This window comes from Macrosteles quadrilineatus, unplaced genomic scaffold, assembly GCF_028750875.1.
Source record: "Macrosteles quadrilineatus isolate MER2022 unplaced genomic scaffold, UCM_ALF_1.0 Scaffold_2__2_contigs__length_208266976, whole genome shotgun sequence".
Lineage (NCBI taxonomy): Eukaryota > Metazoa > Arthropoda > Insecta > Hemiptera > Cicadellidae > Macrosteles > Macrosteles quadrilineatus.
In genome coordinates, this window is record NW_026542595.1 from 72,434,890 (window position 1) to 72,454,274 (window position 19,385).

General features: G+C 35.6%; 1 protein-coding gene across 1 annotated transcript; it reads right to left on the bottom strand.

Annotated features, from left to right (window-relative positions):
- Positions 1–6,732: 6,732 nt before the first annotated feature.
- On the bottom strand, positions 6,733–15,728 carry LOC128984422 (uncharacterized). Its single transcript, XM_054403742.1, has 4 exons — positions 15,577–15,728; positions 15,138–15,341; positions 11,219–11,392; positions 6,733–6,776 (listed from the first exon to the last, which is right to left on the bottom strand). Exons 1-4 carry the CDS (start codon positions 15,726–15,728, stop codon positions 6,740–6,742), a joined length of 567 nt encoding a protein of 188 aa, XP_054259717.1. The 3' UTR covers positions 6,733–6,739.
- Positions 15,729–19,385: the final 3,657 nt, after the last annotated feature.

Consider the following 19,385-nt stretch of genomic DNA (forward strand, 5'->3'; position numbering starts at 1 on the left):
ATGGACATTTTTTAAGTGTCTTCTGAGATTGAATTCTTTACTTAATGTCTTATCGCAAACTTCACAAACAACACTAGGAGCCATTTAACTTAAATTAAACGCAAAATCACTCATCGCACAATCGGAACAAGTTCACTCAAGGCCTAGTTGACTGGTTTTGATTTGGTGGTAGTAGTAAACAATGAATAAATATACACACTAACTCTGCTGCCTAACCTCGTCAAACAACAAGTGACCGAGTGAGTAGTGACGTGCTAAGTTGACGTGATCAGTGAAGCCGTTCTAGGTATCTCTTTGCGCATGCGCGGGTAGAGGAGCCGGTCTGTGTGCAATGTCAAGTCGTCAAACATCAACCTGGCGGGAGTGTACGCAGTCTTCGGTAAATTCCAGTTGTACGCATGTATTGTTAGGTTACTGTAGGAAAAGTAATTAATCATAGTTAATCTCCTGGGCGAGATGTAACTCACACGTAAAGCAATTCTTCTTTCTTCCTCTAATCACTGTTTTTCCTAGCGTTCACATGGTTTATTTGCATCGCAACGAATTTGGACACAACTGGAGGTAGGTATTCAACTTACAATATATTCACTTTGCAATGAAATAATTTTACGTTTGCTGATTTTTTTGTTAGCTGAGATTCCCCTCACTCGATTTTTTTCTGATGATTTTAACTTCATCAAAAGTTTTCTTTTAACGGAAGTTAAAGCTGCCCAAACGAGGTGTTAGAGTTTGGGTTTTTACACTCCTATATTTTTATACTCCGGTGTTTTTGGAGTTACTGGCGATGAAATGGTTTGGTGGTTGGGTCTGGCATTTTTTGTTTGGAGAAGTATTCATCTCATTGTCTCTTACAGGAGGCAAAGCAATTCCTTGTGCAATAGACAGGTCTATATTTTTGTTGCCACTATCTCCACCAATAAATAATATTGTTTGAATTGTGTAATTCATTACCTAGTATGATTGTTGAAACTTTCTGTAGTGAAATGTTTATCACACATGTTCCTCGTGTGCAAGGTTTTATCAAGAAGTTCAATCAGATTTTCATTGCCACAATTTATTAACCATTGTTCCAATATGTTAGGTCTGCTTGTTGGGAACCTAAAAAAACGAAGGTGCGGGTTTTTTCTTTGTGTCAGCCCACATCCAGTAGAACAACATTTATGGTAAGACCCGTTTGGCTCACAGATTGGGTTTGCAAAAATGTCTGAAGTTGAGGCCATATCTTCAAATAGAACGTCTGAAACATAAAAAAATAATATCATAAATTTGCTTAGTATGCATCAGGTCTGCTGCAACGGGGTACTTATTTACGGTACGTCCAGAGTGCACGCTGGTTCAGATTCAGATTTTTCGCCCATGTTTTATCTGAGTAAGATATTTTGAGGGTGGTCACAGTGGAAGCAGGAAGTGTCGGGGTGAACTTGGTGAATATCATAATCTTTTTCCACAATTAAGAAATGATATAATTTATAATAAAAATTAGCCTTATTAAATTCACGATTTACCGCAATGAAAATAAATATACACACATGAAAGGCTGTAAAATTGCAATAATTTGCAACGTAATTTAAACATTTTAAAGTAATAATGTAGCATAAATTTCACAGTTGGATAAAACATTATTAAATTCACGATTTACCGCAATGAAAACAAAATTACACACAGGAAATTCTGTTAAATTGAAATAATTTGCAATGTAACTTAAACATTTTAGTGTTATAATGTAGCCTTCAGGTTGGAGAAAGATAAATGACAAAGTGTTGAGATTAAATACAAATCGTCACTTCTTGTTATAGTTCGGCCGCTTAAAAAACGACCTCCTCCAGCATTGGTTTAGCATTAGCGCGCAGGTCGTTTTCTAAGCGGCCGAGCTATAATAGAAATGTGCATGTAAAATTCTTGTAGGATAGTCAATAATTATAAAAATGTCCAATAGTGATCATGTCATAGTACTTATCTTTAAAAAAACAAAACTCTTATTGGGGCAAGAAAGCACTTAAGTAGACTCATCCTGGTTTAGCCAAGTATATGATTTTGGGAATAAGGCAGGGTTGTTCGGATTTGGAGACTGTTAGGTGGAACGAGGTGCTGACCTTGTACCGTAAGATCTACTTGTACCAACACTTGGGAAGGTGAGCTAACATACTGTATTGATGTAAAAGAATTGAATTGCAGTTATGGATAGGAAAATTCTGCAACCTGCTGTATGCAATTTCTGAATCTTAACTTCATGTGTTGCAACCTACTCCTCTTTATTAATGAATTTCAAAATATGAATTTACTTAAATTAGATAATAAAATTACAATAAAGTTACAATAAAATATATTTAGGTTCTATAGCTATTACAATAATCTCATTGGGCTAAGATAGTGAAATTATATTTTGGTTTAGGTTTTTTTTTTGATGGGCTAGGCTAGTTAACAATTTGGAGAGCAAATTATCTTAATCTAGGGATTGGTTCGTGCCGGGTATGAAATTCTGATAGGCTAATTAACTTAATTTATACAGTACTAATATAGGCTAAATAATATGAGATAGGCTAATAATGAGAGTAAAAAAATTTAGGCTTTAAGTTCTTAATTTGAAAGTCACTTGAATTTAGTCAAAATTCACAATGGTGTGATGGTGGTTGTAAATTGATGATGAGTTTTTTTAAGTGTTAATTGAGGTTGATATTACCAATTTTGTTGAATAGTGATTTTCTTCTTTCTTTATGTCTCTTGATATTCAATATTTATAACTTATGTATTCTGAATGTTAATTTTTAATTTTGGATATTTAAATCACTGGAGACTTGGCTCCCACATCCATCTCTTTCTATATCTTCCACCACAAGCACATTTTCTTCCTTTTCTTTAGCTTTCCTTCCAACAATTACTTCACACCTGGACACTGGACAGTACAAAAGAAATATTTCCTACCTAGACACTATTTAATTTTAGAATGGTATTTTTGAATATAGTTTTTCTTCTTCACTAATTTATATTTCATTAAATTTAAATATTCTTTTTGAAAATACAGTAATTAATAAATATTAAAACTAATTTAGCTACAATTCACATATGAGTACATTCATGTTTTATCTCAGTGTTCAGGAATATTGGATACGTGAGGTAAAAGGCTGCGAAAGAACAGCATATCGTCATTATCATCTTGGCACTTTTGGAGGACAGACTCCATAAAATTGGCTTTCTTCTGTTCAATTTCAATTATTGTTTCATTGAATTGGCTATTGTTCGTACTTTTGTTCGCTTCCGAAAGACATCGACAAAATGTTCATTAGTTGCACTGGATTCAGGTTCATCTGCGTCAACTTCGGCGGTTTCGGACACTAAAGTGAAGTCATTAATACCTTAGTAGTTGTATTGAAGGGCATTTAATTGAACATTCTCTACGTTGGGATATTCATTGATATCGTGTTTGTTTTTCTTCTTTGTACTTAGGCTACCAGATGATGGCCGAGCTTTCACAACGTCCTTCAAACATGAGTGATTTAAAGTGGGGCCACTTAGGTTCGTATGTGATATTACCGGAATCACCTGAACGGCTGGGTTTGATTTTACCCAGTTCAACATCAAATTGATCCCTCAGATACTTCCACTTCTTACGCACTGCATCTGTAATGCAAACAAATTGCGTCAAAATAAACGTTCGTAACTGAGCGATAAAGAATGAAGTTACACAACCAACGAGGGAGAATCTTTTTAACGGGCAAAATCTTACGGGTTGGATCCAAGGAATTGGAAGTAGGTACTGTATATTATTTTATTGCCAACTCCCTAACAAAAGGGTATTATCTATATATACCTGAAAGTAGCACTTAGCAAAGTGCCCATTTACTATGTCACCAATGGCCGTCCACGGATCTCGCCTGTCCCCAAGAACTCTTTTAAACGTCACTTCTATATTATAATGTATGATGTATTGACAACTTTTTATTGAATATTTTAAATAATACATCATGCAACCCTTTTAATTCATGCCAAAAAGGTCGTATCTTCTCATGCAGTATATAGTCCACATGCTCATTATGAGCTTAACTGTTTTTAAATTTTACATGCACAAGTTAATAAAAATGTGGTAAAAAATGCAGTCCACCTTAAATCCTATGGTTAACATGCTAAGTCACTGTCACTTCTGTAATAGTCAAAATAACTTAAAACTACCTGAATACTGGCAACCTACTTATAAAATGTGAATGCTTGGCCCAGGCTTGCTGTACTTTGGACGCCACTCCATATTACAACTAATAATTATTCTCAAAAGATTTTACAATGGTGGAAATTAAATTTTTCTTGAGTGGACTCTCTCAAGTGGTTTCTCTCATGATGAAGTCTAGCTGTGGAAGTATAAACATCCAACTTCTCCCAGGGTGCCAGAAGACTCTCAACTATCTTCTTCACGTCTTCGGCCATTCTGGCAATGTCAAATTCTGATCTCTGGTCCACTTTGAAGCCCGTTGGCATCCCGAGATGACGGTACTCCTCGCCCTCTTTCAGAAAGGTACAGCTCGTGACATCTAAGCTGGCACTTAGCATAGTGCGGGCATTGGTGGCGGGAGGAGGATTGAGGTAGGGAAAAGACCGGACTGCAAACATTTTCGCAGCCTCATGGGGTTGACTCTCATTGCATTACATCTACTTTCATATCTTGTTTCTTGCTTTTATTAGTTGATGATTTGTCTACTAATACATTATGGTATGGTACGTTGTCTACCACCAATACAGTCTTTGGTTCCAAATTTGGCAAGAGCTTCTCAGTTATCCATTTCATGAACATTTCTTGGTTAACATTATCATGGTAGTCTCCAGAGTGATTTGTTGCCTTCCATGTTGTCAACGCGTTGGGGACAAATCCTTTCTCTCCGCCAGCGTGGATGATTATCAGGCGGTTCCCCTTTGACACTCGTGTTCGAACTCCTTGGTTTGAATCTTCTGACCAAGATTGTGTCTTCACATGAGTTGACAGAACATATGTCTCATAGAGAAATATAATCGGCCTATTTTGTTCCCTGTTTCGTTTAATATTTCTCAAATGAGTAATAAGTTTGTCACGAATATCCGATTTCTCACCACAAATTTTCTGTTAGTTTTCGTTTTCCTCCACTTGAAATTTCATTCAAGACAATTTGTAAAGTAGCTTTCCCACCCTTGAAGTCAATGCTTTCTGCTACAATGAGGTCTCAAATTGTGGATATTTATTGTGGATAACGTAATTTAGAACAAGAATAAAAATCTGTGTGTCCTTTAGTTTTGAAAACAAAAGATTTGGCAGGAGCATCGCATATTATTGCAGATGGCTTTACAAAAATTACATTAGAGAAATTTTCTTTTAAGCCATTAGATGTTAAATGCATCATTTCATTTTGGAAATCGTAAAAAAAAATCATAAGAGCAGTAAGGTTTTCGTAAATTGCGTAAATTTCATAAGAGCCATGGTAAATCCCAATAGTAAACACTTTGGAACACTTTTCTATGTATTTAAATTGTTTTTGAAATAACAAAGAATAGGCCAAATCTGACTACTTCCACTGTTCGAAATGGGAAGACCATCAAACCAACAAATACTTCAATATTAGTTATTGGCTTTGCTGTACTTTTAGACATAAGGTATTCCTTTAGGCAATTTTCCAAACCATAGTGGTAATATGGGGATTAACTTTGCGAATTGTAGTTGAACGAGGAGTACTCAATAGTGTGCGACTATCTTTGGGAAGTTGTTCATAGCCTGGTTTACTTTTTTGGATTTCCAGAAGAGCATAGTTTTTTACTTAAAATGTAACTGCCCAGTTTGCTAATTTGGACATATATTCTGGGCTAAAATTAGTCAATTTACTACCTATATCATCATTAGGCCTATTTAAAGATACACCATGATTGATATTATTACAGCTAATGTTTGAACAACTACACCTTTCACTGCCATTCGCACCAGAACTGCATACATCACCAGCTGCAAACCTATCATTGAAGTCAAAATGACCACCATCATATTCATTCTCGACAACAGAACTATATATTCAATCAGTTGAAAATCTATCATTGAAGTTTGAATTACTACCACTCTCACGGTTACTGTCACCAGAACTATATACTTCACTAGCTGCGGATGTATTATTCGAATCAGATTTAATATATGTTATCATACTTCCGTTCTCACTACTCGAACCACTTTTGCACTCAACATGTTCATTAGACATTTGTAAAAGACATTCACAACTCACATCACTTTCACACTCAACATTTTGATCAGTCATTTTAAGGTTATACCTTTTACACTCATATTTTGGGTACATGGTTGTTTTTGAAACATGATCGTTAGTTGGCGAATCTGCATTACTTTCAATTAGGCCTACTTTGGAAGTGGAGGCACTTTTTTTAGTACCTTCTTGGGTCACTAAACGATTGAAGTGACGGCGTGATATGTCATTCAAATGTTTATACTTGGTTTTGGCTTTAGGCATATTGAAAGTCAAGTCTTTACAAAATACATCTCCAACTAAACGTATAACATAGTAAATAAATAAAATAATTAGCCTAATTATGACCGTAAACTTTTCTGAGTTACACTTCTCTTCATGATGGGTCTCCCTGATGGTCTTCTTGAAAGTCAAGTCTTTACTAAATACATCTCCAACTAAACGTATAACATAGATGAATAAATAAAAAATAAATAATTAGCCTAATTTGTAACCTTTCTGAGTTACTTCTCTTCATGATGGGTCTTCCTGATGTCTTCTTATTCACCCACACCTTGGGTCACAGGGTATTGTGTTCTAAAATATGAGAATAGATTACGATCAGAGAAATATTTGGGGAAAACCTTGCTTTTATGTATTTTATGTGTATATGAGTGTTGAATAGACAAAACACATAATCATTTAACCATTCCACCCATCACAGCATCGATAAAACATACGATTGAATAATTTTTATTTAGCACCTAATGGTAGTGTGCGAGAAAGCAGCCCCTAGTTAAACTAACCTTAATGAGGAATTGGGGTGGACCAGGTTAAAACAATAAATAAGTTAATCCTTTTTAGTTTTTATAAAACCTCAATGTTTGACATCTGATAAACTAAAAAAAAAAAACATTTATTGTAGGGGTGTGCGTCAAACCTGACCAACAAACGTCTGACCAGAATGGACAGTGCATAGGCCTCTGAGATTCATAACTGTTATTTTAAGTGAACCTATAAAAAACCTTACATTAATAAAGGCCTGTAGCCTAAAACTCGATAAGCTAAACTTAGTCTATGCATAGGTTTTCAAATGCTCTAGGTGCCATAATAAAATAAGAAATAGGCTAGTAAGTTAGGCCCTTAAACAAAGTTGATACACACAGGTTAGTAAGGTTAAGTTAGGCCTTGGACTATGTAAAAGGGTGGCCTAGGGTTGTTTTTCAAGTCAAGTCTAAGGAATACTCCAATTAAGCCTAGTCTATCAAAACTCATCATAGTTTTCACGGAGAGTTTGAATGGTGTATTTTGTAGTTCCCTCAAGTTGACTAATGTCCACTTCCCTTGCTTTGAGGTCTGTCAGTTCGTGGACTGTAGGAGGTGGCCACAAATACATGAGATTGTCCTCATCTTTTATGATCCAGTGTCGAGGAACTGCCTCCACCTCTACACTTTTCAAAAACTCCACAACAGCCCATTGCATTATTTAGGCGTGGGCCAAAGAGGCTACCAATTTATTAATAACTTAATTCTAAATGAGGTCAGGTAACAGTCAACAGGTTAGTTCCGAGTCTCAGTCTATAGCAGCAGAGTTGATTTCAACATTTGAACTAACTTGAACTATAACAGTGTGGAATACTAGAATGGAACAAACTGTCAAACTGAACTAAAGTAAAAAGAGAAAGTGAAGTGAAGCAGTCAAGCATTGAGAATGAATATAAGATTTTAATGTCCTACTATATGTTAGTTTTGGTGCTGATCATCTACATTCACGACGTTATTGCAAATGGCGGCCACGGTAGAATAAAATTTACCCAGCAAACTCTGCAAATGTCATTTAGTTAAACATTTATCAAACGTTTAATGATTATCCAAGATAAAATCAGAATTAGATATTTTAACAAACAAAATTAAACCTCCATTCAACGTTTGCCAAATATCTAACTCAAATATTAATTTAGGTTTAAGGTTTGCGTGTTTAACAAATGTTAAATAATATAAAAAAAAAACATCGATATATCGCTACCTTGGAATGACAAGGTAGGCATGTAAGGGAAAGCTGCCTTGATATCCTTCTGTTTTTCTTTGGAGATTTCTTGTGAGAATCTACTGACACTGGGCTTGATGGAAAACACATTTAGTGGTTGTTGAGATTTTTACTTTGTTTTTCTGTTCGGCGTCTCATTATATTTGATGTTACAACAGTTTTCGGGCTTAAGTGGATCATGTGATGTTTTTTAAAACACATCACTGTAGGATTGTGTCAATTTCACACTAGCAACTTGAGTAAAAGGCACTTCCTTGTAATTAAATAGCTTTGCAGTGACAGCATAGTCTTTAAAGTCACTTGGTTTCATCTGCAAAACTCGATATGGATTCTTGGGATTGATTGACTTGAGAATTCTGATAAGCCCGATGGGAGAATAAAAATCAGTTTTCTGCATGGCTTTTTCAATAATACTGTGTGTATTGTCAACCTCCTGCACACTCGAGTGACCTGGCAACGAGTATTTCATGGTTACCGAAGTCAAATCTTCATGTTCTTTCAAAAAGTGTAAAATGGCATTTGATATTATAGAGTTTCGGTTCTGGGGTACACAAGAGTCCGACCAAGTTACCAGTTCTGATATATTGTTCTCTTCAATCACAGTTTCATGTATTTTAACCAAAGCACTTGCTATATCATTTCCTGTTCGGCCTGCCGTTTTCTCTGTCCAAAGTGCACAGTATACTTTCTTTGTTGATGTAAAATAAGCAGTCAAGTTGTAAATTCGTAGTTTCCTTAAATATGAGCCCCTTAAAGCACAAGTGGTGTAAGTCACATTATTCTTGTTTTGAGATATTAAAGGGTTTGTTACAAGTTGTGTACAGAATTCAGTATTTGTACTTTTGACTGTTCTTTTCAATAAAACTGCACAAAAAGGTGGTATTTTACTTACTTTGATGTTTTTAAAATTTTTTATTTATTTTTTAATATTTTTTAGTGATTTAAAGTACTTACACCATTTGTGCTGTAAATGGGTGTAAGGTGTTATTTAGAACAAAAACAAATCATCATAATTAAAACTCTGTTTTATTACAATAATAAGTAAAGTAACATTGAAACATTGTAAAATAAAATAAGTTGTTTACTTATTGTCATTTTCTTCATCTTCTTCCTGAAGTGGGCCAACATCTTCAGCATTCTCGCTAGTGACAAGCCTCTGGAAATAAGTGTGGTGTATTGGAGGGATGTATGGCAGCAGATCTATCATGTCTTTCCTTTTTTCTTTTGTAGCAGGCCGGGGGCTTTTGTATAGCTTATCCTGATCAATGTTGCAAACGTTAACCGGTCTTCCTTTTTTCCCGGTTGGCTTGAAATCCAGAGCTGAAAATGGCATCTCCTCAGATATAGTTTCCTTAAAAAAGATTTTAAATGGGTCGCTCTTTTGGTAGCGTATCCATTGCATTTTTAGCCACGATACAGGATTGCCTTCACAGTCTTTCTTTCTTTTGCTGAATTTTTTTATGATATTTTCGACTGACAAAAAATCATCGATCGTCATAACTGTCACGTGAAAGGCATTCTTTTTCCTCGACATAGCAATAGTTCTGTACCAGTCGTCAGGCGTGTAAATTTGTTGAGACTTACTGAAGTTTTCAATTGATGCAAAGTCACAGTCATTAGGGAGGAATGAATGTCCACTTTGCATGAATGTTTGGACAATAATTTCTACATTGTTGTCTGAACTTTGGATATGTTTCATCAACGTCATGGCAACTTTCCAATTCCGGTTTTGCCCTGCACATGTATCGCTGTACATAACCACATGTTTGGCTGCTGGGGCTCTAGTTTGTATGTGTTTAATCAAACAGGATGCAATTTCTTGTGAACCTTTTGAACCATTAACTTCGTCCCAAAAATACATGAATCCCATTTTGGTCGAAAGTTCGTGGCAGCCTAAATTGTATACGTACATATTACGTTTGTAGTAGGCCTGTTGACACACTAATTTAGGGAAAGGGAGAGACTTTTCCAAATCAAACGAGAATGCATAGTAGCTCTCATTGTTAGCTGATTTTTCAGCATCCGCTGTCATGGAATCGCGGGCTTTTTCTGCCTTTCGTAATTGAAGTTCGTGGTTTTGCTTAAGTTGTCTTTTTTCTTCTTCATCTGTTGAGTATTTTAGTTTATTAGAAAAAACATCACACTTGACGCAAGTGTCCTTATGTGGGGCGTGAAATTGTAGATTGAACTCGTTATTAAAGGTTCTCCGATAGATATGCTCCTCAACAGGCTGACGCCCTTGGCTTTCAACATGTTCCTTGTATAGATTGTACATAAGTCGTATATTCAAGTTTTCAGATAAATATTTTCTGTTTGGGTTGTGATTTCTCGTATAGTGAGATTCATAAGCGGGAAAAGACGTGATGTGGTCTCTTACTTGTGCAATTTTATCATCTGGGGTTTTGTTTGCAGGCACCTTCTTACCCCGTTTATCATCTCCTGGAGGCTCGCCAATTTTTAACTTCAGTAAGGCTCTCGTCATTCTCCCATCAGATATTTTAAGGGTTTCTAAAAAATACTTCTTACAAACCTGTTTGCTTGTTCCATCAACAGTCAAATAAAACTTATTTGAAGAACTTCTTCTATTCTTATTACCGGTGGTAGGTCGATGACGTTCTGGCACTACTTGTTTTACCAGACCACAAATGAATGCGTTTTGAGCAGAGCGTGTCCCTAATTTCCAAAATGACTCAAATATTTTTTTTCGATCCTGCTCTGTAATTTTATCAAAGCAATGTTTTCTGCATTTTTTTTGGAGCTTGAAATTAACTTGCCAACCTCCTCTAATGTATTCGTGAACATTTTTTAAATTACGTAATATTGACTGTTTCACTGCCCGCTTTGTTTCAACTTTGTTACAACTCTAATCTACTAATGACGACTAACAGCTAGAGCGAGCCAAAGGCGAGTTTAACTTATACAACTAAATTAATTGATTTGGCTGATATTATTATGATGCGTTGTCTAGAAGGCTTTACACAAGTAGGCCTACCTATTGAGTTCATGTTCTAGGTCGTATGCAATTGTTCCCTCTGTATTACTATATTCATCGGAAGGTTCTCCAGGGTGTTGATCGGGTACAACAACCGTTTCTAAAGAATCAGTTGTGGAATCATTCCTTATCAATATATTTTGTGCAGCTTCAACTAATTGATTCTTCCTTTGCCTGAAAAAATAAATAAAAATAAACAGTTAGAATGCAAACTGATTCGATAGCCGAGCCTTAGTATATTAGGTATATAAGCAAAAAAAGTACAATTGTTACAGTTATTTAGATCGTGCCTAGCTTTTTTAAGATCACAGAGGATATGCGTCTGGCAGCGATGTCACCGGATTGTGGGGGCCCGGAACACCATTACCGCAACGATACGAGGTGCAGTCAATCAGTGTTCGTGGGGTAGTGGATAGAGTACTCGGATGATGTCCATAAGGTATCAAGATCGAATCCCATCGGTGACAATAACTTTTTTTCGAAGATTTTGCTTAAGCCGGGTTTTCCTAGGCGCGGAGTCGCGAGCGGAGAGAGGAACGCGGAGAGCGGACTCCACTTGTCTTAGGCAATTTAATGTTACTGCTTTCCTAGAAGCGAAGCGGAATGCCATGTTAATTTCAATTCCGCTCTCCGCGTTCCTCTCTCCGCTCGCCGACTCCGCGCCTAGGAAAACCCAGCTTTAGAATGTGATTGGTTTAGTTTGGTTAGTTAGGTTAGGTTATGACAGTAACTGCCGGACACCTAATCCACGTCAGGTCACCGGACGCGTATCATCTGCCTTTTAAGCTAGTTGTCTTGGGTCCCTAATTATTAAAATTGCCATAAGCCTAATTTAAAACATTTAAAATTATAAATGAAATATTTTTGTGATAAGTAGGCCTACCGTAAAACGGGGTGACTTGAGCCCACTTTTGAACTTTGTTTGTTCATTAAAGTAAACCCATTAAGTATTTTTTTATAAATCTTTTACAGTAAACTTAGTCTTGGTCTATTCTACAAATGTGTGGAATAAGATTTTTTTAAAGTTAGTGTAACTATTAAAAAAAAAATTATATGGGTGGGCTCAAGTCACCTCGTTAGTCGGGGTGACTTGATGTAACAGTTTGACTAATTTGACCAACTGCCAACAAGTTTGCTCCAGACTAGCTCAAGGGACGGGGTGTGATGTGTCTTAGGCCAGTGAGGTGTTACACTACGATGGATAGTATTTAATTGAAAGGGCGCCACCTTGTGATATGGGCAAGTTGTCTGTCGATTGTCACAAGGAACCAATCTCCCAGTAGTGTTGCCTATAGTTGTGGTAAGCAGGGTAAACCTAACACCTGTGATGTCAATTGACCATACTCTACATTGACTTGAATTGCCCTAACCATTTATCTAATCGATAGATCCCTAAATTCAATTGTCACCAAAATTACTCAAAATACTTAAGAACTAGAGTAGCTATAAAGATTTGCTATACTAATTCGACCCAAATAGAAACTAACTGGAATGTCAAATAAAAATCCAAATATGTATGATAAGCTCTATTTATCTCTAGATAAGAATGCCCTGATAACAAATCAAGTTGAAGTTTATACAGTTAAACAAGCGGCTGTATATAATTTAGATGAGCAAATGTAATTTAAGTCTATTATCAGTCTCAAACTAAATAGGATAGCAGTACTTCAGAATTAAATTTTACTAATTAATAATCAGTAATCAATAATCCAAAATAATCGATATTCAATATTCAAAATCAATAAACAAGTTTAGTAATCAATAGTCAGGAACCATTAATCAATATTCAAAGATAATCAAAATCAATAATCTACAATCAATAATCAATAATCGGCACTCAATAATCAATAATAATCAATTTACCATATTCATCAAAATTCAATAATCAAAATCCATATTCAGCAATAATTAATAAGTAACCCTTAATCAATAATCAATAATCAATCAAACAGGATCCATCTTAAATCTACAAAATGGTACATAATGACGGTGGCCACCGGAACACCTATAACAGACAACATACAAAGCACAAAATATTACAATATACAAATATACAAATAGATCCGTAGGTCCTGGATGTCCCACGACGATACACTAGCCACTGTCCAATCGTCCGTTGCACAGGAGATAAATAATCGTAAAGTCACTCACCAAATGTAGACTTTATACACAGTGTCCAAAAGACAAAAGATATCCGGCCGGACCGGGTGTCTGAGGCAAACGTATTGTCCAACAGTTGAGCGAGCGGTAGGCCGTGAGCGGCAGGTCGGTACGTGAGCGGCAGGTCGGTACGTGAGCGGCTGACACCAAGACGGCGTCCAGAGATGTCCAAACAGTAGCCTCTCGTAGTACAGTAGTGACAAGTCCGGTAGCAGTGGGTCGGTATAAAAACCCTCAGAATATTCCAAAATGGGAATCCAAGAAAATCCACCGGCGTCGGTGCTCTGAGGGTCCTTGACGATGTTGGCTCTGCTTCTCCTCAACTAACCTCTTCGTCGTTAACGAGCGTTCCCATGTGCTCCTCTACTCCAGTACAGACATGATTTCAATCAGCTGTTCGGCAAATGACCGATCGATAACGCTGTCCACGCTGAGCCCAATACGTTTGTGGACTTTAATTAGTGCCTTCAGGGCAGAGTTGGCAATTTTCTGTCAGTTCTGTTTATATTCATCCAAACATTGAAGGCGCGCGTCACTCCAATTATATTTTCATTAGTGAGGTGATCAGTCTCACTAGGGATTTAGTTCAAAACAAGAAACTAGCGTTACATTGAACCCAGCTGATATATTTCAATGCTATTCTAATGCACTAGACCCACTGCACTGACCCATGAGGTGACTTGAATCCACATATATAGCTGACTATTTTAGTATTTTTTTTTAGATTAAAAATTCTTGTTTTTTTAGGTTTAATGACAGTAAGTGTAAAACAAAACACAAAGTTTTCGTCGAAACTGTAATAAATTTATAAAAAACTTACAGAAACATTCAAACAAATTTTACTTACCAAATATTGAAGATCTGAATATGATTAATCAGAAAAATTCTACCAGCAATCTTTGAAAATATAAAAAAATAATTTTTTCTGTAAATGAAATGTTGCTAATATCTCGTTCTAGTTAATCCGAACCGATTCGTCACTCCGATATAGAAAACTTCACAATAGACATTTGGACAGTCATTAATAGACTAACTAAATGTAAAAATAACAAATTGTTTTTTATCTACACACTATTTACACTAGTAAAAGCACTTGTTCTACTTTATGTTTTTGTCCATTAACCGCCACTCACTTCTGGAACGGCAAAAGATCCTCTGGCGGTAATGGGTGTGGGGGCTGCTATTTTTCCTTTAACTTCTGCTTTGCTGTACCAGCACTCATCTACCTTTTCTGGCCATTTCCAATTACTAGACCACATGAAATAATGAAAGTGTCTTATTTCATTACTAAACAAATGTTACCACTTAAACACAGGTGGGCTCAAGTCACCCCAAAATCTGCCAAACATGGTCATGATAAGGTAAACCCAGGTCATACTGACTTAAACCATTACATAATCAAACATGCTTCAAAATGTTTGTGTTGTCAAGGAAATAATGAAATGGTGAAAAATAGTTTTATTTTCATTTAAGTGCAAATACCCATTGTGCCGATAACTTTTTTTCAACGTAATGAAATTCAGATTCGGACGTGTTAACATTGTTATTTTTTATAATTATTAAAATGGACAGTTAAAATAATTGGAATCGTTTGTGGTGAAAGCTAATTAGGTAACCTTCAAATTGATATATAAAACCTTTTGATAAATCATTTAGGTTTTCTGAAACGAAAATTCAAAACTTTTTCTTGCGTTCTGGGCTCAAGTCACCCCGTTTTACGGTACATAGATTGTGCTTGCTTATGTCAATGAAAACTTACTCATTAAAATTCCCTATAGCCTCATGTTCTTCATCCATATCAGGTAGAGGTTCAGATGGGTCGTCTGGGTCATTGCCGGATTCTTGGATAGGCCTATTAATATCAATTACAACCTGTAAATGTGTTGGCTCTGGATCTTTGCTGGCCACGGTTTTGCATCCAATCTTAAGTCTCTTCTTACATTTTGGCACACTCTTCGTTTTCCTACGAACAAACAAAAGCCATAAGTCACCTTTCTTAGCTTAATTATAGACTGTTGGCTATTTAATAATCACAATAATACACATAGTGGGAGCCAGTTAATGTTTTATTCATAATAATTAGGTTGGTGTTATAACCTTAAAAACATAGGTAAATAAAAAATAAAAAAATACAAATAGGCTACCTAGCCTAAAAATATTTATTGCTTAGAATACTAATACGTGTTTAGGCTACTCACCTCTTTAGGTCAACAAATTCTTCATCACTAGAATCACTAGTAGTTGTTGAAAGAACAAAATTATCTGAATCACTACCAGTACTAAATAGATCAGATAGATCTTCATCATCAGAAAGCGCCTCCTTTATGTGCCTATCAGAGAGTTTTTCCATTTTCTGATGATTTATAAATACATTAAATATAAATAAATTAAATATTATGTAACCTACAACATAGCAGTATCCACATAACCTCTGAACATAAACACTGACAGTAGAGGTGGGTCGAAGTCAGTGTTGCCACCGCGTTGTTGCGATTTTACCCTAAAGGCGGGCTAAAATTACCCTAAATTACCCTAAATCTACTTTGAGTTACCCTAAAAATTACCCTAAATGTTAATATTTGTGTTTAATGCTATAAAACATTGTTAAAATCATATAAATCTTACATAAGGTGGTTAATTATACTAAATGAAGTTCCAATATCAATCAATTAACGTAAAATTATACTCAATTCTAAAAAAAACCACCCGAAAGAAGAACAAAATGTTGATTTTGATCAGCTCTATCGACTATCGTGTATAACGAAAAATATCGAATCAAGAACTATCGTATTTTTTTACTGTATCGACCCATTACTACTGTTTTTGGACAATCATATCTTTAAAATACAGTACAGTACCACCACATTTCTTGAAACAATTTGTAAAATAATCCAGTTTAATTCAATTCAATCACATAATTAAATATCAAACCCAGTAATGAATAATATTTCATATTTTATTAGGCCTATAACTTGTTATAGAATCAAATACATTCTAAAACAGATAGTTCCGAACTATTGAGAAGATCGATTAGGATAACGTATGAAAAATTCATCATAGCAATCGATTTAAACCGGTTGAATCGAATATGATGGTTTGGCCATAGTATGTAATGAACGTTTTTTGCCAAATTTTGAAGTTTTTTTCATTTTTTTAGTAAAATTTCCATTGTTATGCTAACTTTTAGTTTTACCCTAAAATTACCCTAAATCTACCATTACCCTAAACTTTACCCTAAGACCAATAAATTACCCTAAAAAAGGGTAATTACCCTAAAAGTGGCAACACTGGTCGAAGTATCAGTAGTCGCTACTTTGTACTAGGTACTCGCGATTCCAAAAGTACCTAGATACTGAAAGTGTCGAGTACCAGATACAAAGTAATCGCGATTACTTTTAGTATCTAGTATCTAGTTTTGTAGATGTACGAGTGAGGTTAGCGATTACTCGTGTACTCCATGTTAAGGGTAGTACTAGACGAGTACAAGTACCAGACGAGTACAAGTAGCCTACTAGACGAGTACAAGTAATAAACGATTCCTTTAAAAGTATCGAAGTGTTGACTCAGACTGTCTACTGTTGCTCTAACAGTGTTACAATTATCGAGTACAGTCTAAAAGTCTGATGATAGTTTCTAATCACACTTCTCTTGATTTTAAAACTACAGACAAAAAAGAAAATATTTGTTTCATGTTTAAACGACAAAAGTTTAATAATATAAAGAACCCGTAGGCCTACTTCGATTCCTGGATTTAGAAATAAATTTAACTTATTCATAAAAACATACCGGTATTTTTGTTTTATAGAGCAGACAAATATTATATTCTCTAGTTATACAATTGACTCGGTTAGTAGGCCTCTGGCCTAGTACTGTTTTAAAGTATCCATATTGATGGTAGTACATTGTACTCGGGAGTTGTTAGTGGAATTGGGTACAAGTACTCAAGTAGGAATCGCGAGTACACAGACACAGGTAGGAGTCGTGTCGAAAAGTAATCGCGAGTACAAAGTACTCACTACTCGGTATCAGGTACTCAGCTGTACCAGTATCGGTTGTATCTGGTACTGGAAAGTAATCGTTTGGTACATCTCTAACTGACAGCAATAAACAAACAGTGGCTAAGGAACAAAAATAAGCTCTAAGTAAGAAGCTGATGGCTATCATACAAACAGCTGTCTGACTGGCATAGAGTAAAAAAACCCAATGCAGTTACAACCTTGTCAACCCAAAATAATAAATGAATAAATAAGAGTTAGAACCATGTCAAATTCGGAAATTGTCTAACATATGTTATTTTGTAATAAAAGTGAGTGATGTTTATAGATCTCAGTGAAAGGAATTTATTTATCCAATAATCTTAATTTCTAAACAAATGTCAGTTAGAACCTTGTCGTTCCAAGGTAGCGATATGTTTTAAACCATATTTGAATGTTTGATGGAAAATTTGTACTATCAGGGTAATATTTTATACTTCTGAGGCAGTAAAAGTGTCATGTCGACAAATTTATTAAAATGAAACTACATCGCTGGAATTGGTGGGATAATGTTGTTTTTGCTCATGAAACATCTCAACAGTGTTACCATCCAACACAAAATTTAATTCAAATCTGACAGCAAAAACATTTAGCTGCAGTATAAAACAACCAATTCCTGAAGTGGAACAAATTAACCCCCGACGAAACAAAGTCTACCCAGTTAATTGTAACAGAAATATTGGAGAACTATCGACAACTTAGGAAGAACTCACGATTTGTGTGAATAACAGTGGATACTCTAATATTGGTACGTTAACATAACAGACCTAACCTGCAAAACAAACATGCAGTTTTATGTATTTCTCCAGTAGCAAGAATTAGAAAATGTATTTATTTAACTAGTGTTACTTTTAGCCTTTGTTCTTAGAGATGTGTTTAGATTCCTCCAATATATTTCGCAACGGTGTGTGGCATCCTTAGGCCAGGGACACACCTACCGGCGAGTCCGCCGGACGCCGGATCGGCAGTTTCGCCGGAGCAGTGGGTAGCGGGGCATTGTGCCTTATGGAGATGAACACACTTACCGGCGAAACAGCCGGATTGCCACTGCCCCCACTCCTCAGTCGTGGTACAACCCTCGAGGGTGGTGGTTGTTTTTGATTTTAGCGCGTTGCACAAGTGGTGTATTTATTTTTGTTTAGCTATTTAAATAATTTAGTTGTTATTTTTAGTCTGTTTAGTTTTCCATAACATAATGGTAGATGTTGATATGGATTTACTTATTAGTTTGGTTCATGAGAAACCAGAACTTTGGGATAGGCCTCTGGAAGTGTACAAAGATAAACACAAAACGAGGGACAGCTGGCGACAAATTTGTGCCGCGCTGAATCCAGCCTTTGAGGAAATGCAAGAAAGTGAACGAAACAAATATGGTAAGCACAATCATATTTATTTATACTAAACGAGAGGTCGTCCAGTGGTCGAAACTCGACCAAAAATATGTAATGTACTCACTTCTTTATTTTCACTTCACACTGTAAATAAAACATGTGATTGGAGTTTCTTCCATTTGTTTTGATTTTCTGTTTATATTTCGTTGTTATTTCGTCACCAGCATGGCAACGCATAAGATCCATGTTAATTTTTTCAAATTTTTAAACTCATTTTTTGTGCTTATCTTTGAGCCTATTTAAATTTATAAAGGGATTCTGCACACCTACAGGAAAATTGCTTTCTAATGGTATGCGCAGATTTACCCCACGATGCACACAAGCTGAGAAAAAAGGTTTTAAAGAAACATGCTTGCCTATTAATATATAGATAGATTGGTTAAAATTATATTGTAACGTTTTAACATTGTTTTGCAATTAATAAAGCATAGCCTACTTAACAATTGAAACAGTAAACATCGCGCAGGTTGATAACAGTGCAACAATGCATTGTTTCCAAATATAGTTTTTTTTAATTTTTTTTTTTTAATTTTTTTAATTTTTTATTAAGGTTCAAACTTTTTTATTTGTAATATTGACGAT

Coding starts and splice junctions, on each gene's coding strand:
- LOC128984422 (XM_054403742.1), bottom strand. CDS start 15,728: ATGGAAAAACTCTCTGATAGGCACATAAAGGAGGCGCTTTCTGATGAT. Junction 11,393..15,137: donor GCTATAGGGAATTTTAATGA/GTAAGTTTTCAT, acceptor TTATTTTTTCAG/GCAAAGGAAGAATCAATTAG. Junction 6,777..11,218: donor CTAGAACATGAACTCAATAG/GTAGGCCTACTT, acceptor CTCATATTTTAG/AACACAATACCCTGTGACCC.